The sequence below is a fragment of the Diaporthe citri genome, assembly GCF_014595645.1.
Source record: "Diaporthe citri strain NFHF-8-4 chromosome Unknown scaffold_3, whole genome shotgun sequence".
Classification (NCBI taxonomy): Eukaryota; Fungi; Ascomycota; class Sordariomycetes; order Diaporthales; family Diaporthaceae; genus Diaporthe; species Diaporthe citri.
The window spans coordinates 3,361,139-3,365,074 of record NW_025064848.1 but is presented as its reverse complement, the minus strand read 5'-3'; the positions used below and the strand labels follow the sequence as shown (position 1 = coordinate 3,365,074).

At 50.4% G+C, this 3,936-nt stretch overlaps 1 protein-coding gene across 1 annotated transcript; it reads right to left on the bottom strand.

The window, feature by feature from the left end:
- Nucleotides 1-1,370: 1,370 nt before the first annotated feature.
- INS49_008497 (uncharacterized protein) lies at nucleotides 1,371-3,728 on the bottom strand (the record flags this gene model as incomplete). Its single annotated transcript, XM_043169238.1, has 3 exons — nucleotides 1,371-1,927; nucleotides 1,999-2,904; nucleotides 3,455-3,728. The coding sequence occupies 3 exons, from the start codon at nucleotides 3,726-3,728 to the stop codon at nucleotides 1,371-1,373; spliced, it is 1,737 nt and encodes a 578-aa protein (XP_043026918.1).
- Between the last annotated feature and the right edge of the window lie 208 nt (nucleotides 3,729-3,936).

Genomic DNA, 3,936 nt, shown 5'->3' with positions numbered 1-3,936 from the left:
GCTTTAATTATTAATTATAAGCTGCATTATAAGGCTATAAGCAATTAAAATTTAAGTAATAAAGTGCATATATTATAAGAAAGATTAAATAATTAATTGCTTAGCAAGCTATAATTAATATTTTTAAGTATAAATTAGCTATTTAAAAAAGTAAGGCAGTTAATAAGATAGGAACTGCCTTTTAACTAAGGAGTATATTGCATATATATCCCTAACCCTAATTTATAACCACTTTTTAAAATGCTTAAATAATTAAATTTCTTTTATTTCCTCCTTCTAAACTACTCTTAGGAGATAGATGCTTTTACAATCATGCTTTCAAACCCCTCACGACACTTGTAGCCTTCCACATCTACCTGTCTCTTCGTCCGGCGATAGATGGAGCATTACATTGCTCACATTTCGCATTTATTGCCGTCTAGTGAAAGGTACAGATTTCTCGTTAACATGAAGGCAGCTCGTCCTCCGTGTCTATGCGGGCGAATTCTCCTGACAAGCGCCGTGATCGTCAGGCAGCGAGACGGATCTGGTCTAACGACGACGGAATTCACCTTACTCGGACCTTCGATCGACGGGATGCCTGATCGATGCGTGCGTCCATTCGGTGTAGAATTGGACCGTCCCTGTAAGCAGGAAGATGGGCTCTGACCCACCAGGTCCTACATGTTCTACCAATCGCTGGGCTCGACAGGTTGATCCCGTGCTGCCTCAAGCCGGTCCGTTCGCTGAGGACTGAAGGCGCGAGAACCGCAGCAGAATATCTGGGATGGCCAGAAAGTTTAGTTTGCAACCTTCTTCCTGTGGAGGGTAAGCACGCTTCATCACTCCGCGCTGCCCCGGAGAGATCGAAGGACTCGTTACATCGCAGTGTGCCGAACAGGATGTCTCGCGGGGAGCCTGCTACGCGATGTACATTATTCTCAAATTCTCAAGCACCAAATCCCTGGCTGCCAGGCAGCCATCAGATCGGCCGGAAAACTTGGAAATGAAATGACATCCTTGCTCGATGCCAGCTTCCATAACCATGACTTCTGTGGATATACCAGTTTCAGAGCAGATTGGCCGAAACATCTCCGAGCATGTAATGATGCTGTTTATTCCGAAAGCTTTGATGATTTGATTTCAACTGGCAAGAGGGACAGGAAGAGGCGGTTGGTCACTCCGATATTTCCGATAACTGTCACACGGCGTACGTTCTTTTGGTACGATACCGTATTCGGAACCACTGACAGACCGGAGTCGTTATAATGAGAAAGTACTGGACTGGTTCGAGTGCAACTTTTCAACAACGCGTGGTTCATGATTTCGTTGGTTCATTACTTTATCACTTTCTATTAGTACATTATACTTGATACATTGGATTCTTTCCATTAACCATACATCTGCCAAGAGTAGCCAGCCCCCGTCGCAGTATCCATATCGTGTATCACAGTTTTGCCCCACTGCGGTGACCTCTGATCATTGCTGACGGTCGAGTACATCGTCGGAAGACGCAGAGGGACGATGTCACTTTTCGAGATAGTACGTCTCGCCGTCTTCTGCTTAGCGCCCTCGGAAAGGACCATCATCTCGACGAAGATGGCGCCGACCGCAGCGACGAGCATGATGGACGTGAACACTATGAACACGGCCATCCAGGCCCAGTTGACCGTGAACACCCGCTCGCCGGGCCAGGTCACTGTCGAGGGTGCCGTTTTGTAGCGGGGCTGCAGGCTAGTAGGGACCGAGGTGCTGTTGACCACGATGCCTGACGAGCACTGTGGACAGTAGCCTAGCCCGACCCAGGTGCTGAACAAGTAGCCGAACCGCTGGGCGAATTCATCCGGGGAAACGGTTGCTGAGAGGTTGAACTTGGAATTGCTGACTTGCCGTGGTCTGATGAGGGAGGTTATATCGGACGGCCCACCACGTTGAATATATCGCTCGGCTAAAGTCTTGTTAGTGTTGACCTCGGTAACTGTGCAATTAAACCGGCAAATAGAGAGTTGGAGAACTTACTGGCTGTTGCTGTATTGTCCGTGGTCGGCAGGTTTCCAGACCAGACAAAATCCAGCGCGAAGTCCCGTAAGGGTGTGCTTAAAGTACCATTAAAAGGCATGAGATGTGCAGCGCCTGACTGGGCGCAATTGCTCAGGCCAGTGCTGTTGTCTGGACTGCACCGCATGGGCACACTGTAGAAGACCTGCTCGTAGCTGCAGGTGATGGAAGAGTACTCCCACTGGTCGACCGCCAGAGTTGTGTTATCGCGACGCCTCCTTCTCAACACGGTGGTGTTGGTAGTTGATTTCCTGTTCAACGAAACGAATCGTACCATTGGGGGAGTTGCCGAATCATCATGGCCCGGCATGCTCAGTCCCAGAGTCTGAGAAGCGCTGTAGAATATCTGCTCGGACGACGTGTCGTTGGAAAGCTGCCTCGTCATAAGAGTCCAGTCTCCACATTTCAAGTCGTAGGCAGACGCGGTCATCGAGAAATTCAGAGCCTCGAAGTCTGCTGAGATGGGCACGCCTTGGTGGGTGTTGCTGACCGTTTCATCGCGAGCACGTATGCGTCGATGCAAAGCAGCATGACTCTTTGACCCATATGTAGACACAATAGAGTCGACGAGTGTGGATTTTTGCGGTAAGTAAATGGAAATTGGTTCGTTCATGGGGTTGTTGACGTTGTCCTGGGAGAGGCTGCGGATATACTTGGCGCTGATGGTCTGGATCAGCTGGGAGCGACTTGTAGATGACAATGTGTTTGCCGACTTTGGAGCCCAAACTTGATTGTGTCCCGTGTTCTCAACGTAAAGAACATCGCGATGGCCTTGAAGCGTCTCCTGAGTGACTCCGTACATGTGTCGGGCAGCCTGCGGTCCGATCGGCGACAGGCACCAAATCAGGAAAATGAGAAGGCAAAGCGCTTCGAGACGACGCAAGGTCAAGTCTCGCTTTGCGCATCCGTTCAGACGTCCATTTGTGCCACTTTGTATCCGAGAAATGATTCCGGCTTTGAAGCATTGCGCTACTGTAGTAGCGAAGACGATAGGCCAAATAACGGTGGCGATCTCGATGAGATCTGCGACTGAAGACCAGCTCGAGGACACTGGCTTCCCCCTCATGAGAATTGCAGCAATACCCAGGGCAACAAAGGCAACAGGTAGAACAACGCTACAGCTTGCCAGGACGAAGGAACACAAGCGGATGAGACGCTGCAGCCAAGGTCTCATGGAGGTCTCCTCTGTTACAGTCCCCACATAAACCTCTCTTGTCTGGTCCCGTAGCTTATCCGTATATAGGGTAGACGTGTTGCTGTCATCCGAATATCGTACTGCAGGTAAAGGGCTGGGTAGCACTGCGTTAGCAGGCGGCTCACAGTCCCAGAATGCAGCTCTGGCATCCGAGGTGTTGTAGGTTTCGTGTGCTAAACTCTGTCAACATCAGCCTGTGCAAGAATCAGGATGTAGGCTTACCTGATATGCTGCGACGGAGTGTCGGGCGGTTATCCCGTTCAAATTCTGCTGCATGGCCACCACCATCTCCATGATCACTGGCCGAGTATCTGCGACTCCGTTCGTATTCCTCGTTCTCGTCGATATGGCCAATCTCAATGTTCCCCGATGTTCCGCTGGCCCCGGTCGTGGAGCCTCCATTTGCAGCATGCCCATGCCTAAGGACGCCGCGCGTCCTCTGGTAAGTCTGCTGTTCAGCCAGTGCGGTCTCGACAAGTGTCATGGTCGAGATCATTGTGTCCCGGCTAGCATCGTCATCATATATTGACACAGACCTGACCGATGCACTTCGACGCATTTGTTCCCTGTCCGAGGCTCCAGGCTGTGTTCTCATAAAGAGTTCGGAGTCACGAACGGGCCTTTGGACTCTCACGAAACTGCCGTCTGATGTGCGGGCAAGAACAGTTCTGCAGGCTCCTTTTGCCGCTGTGGGCGTAGAGGCG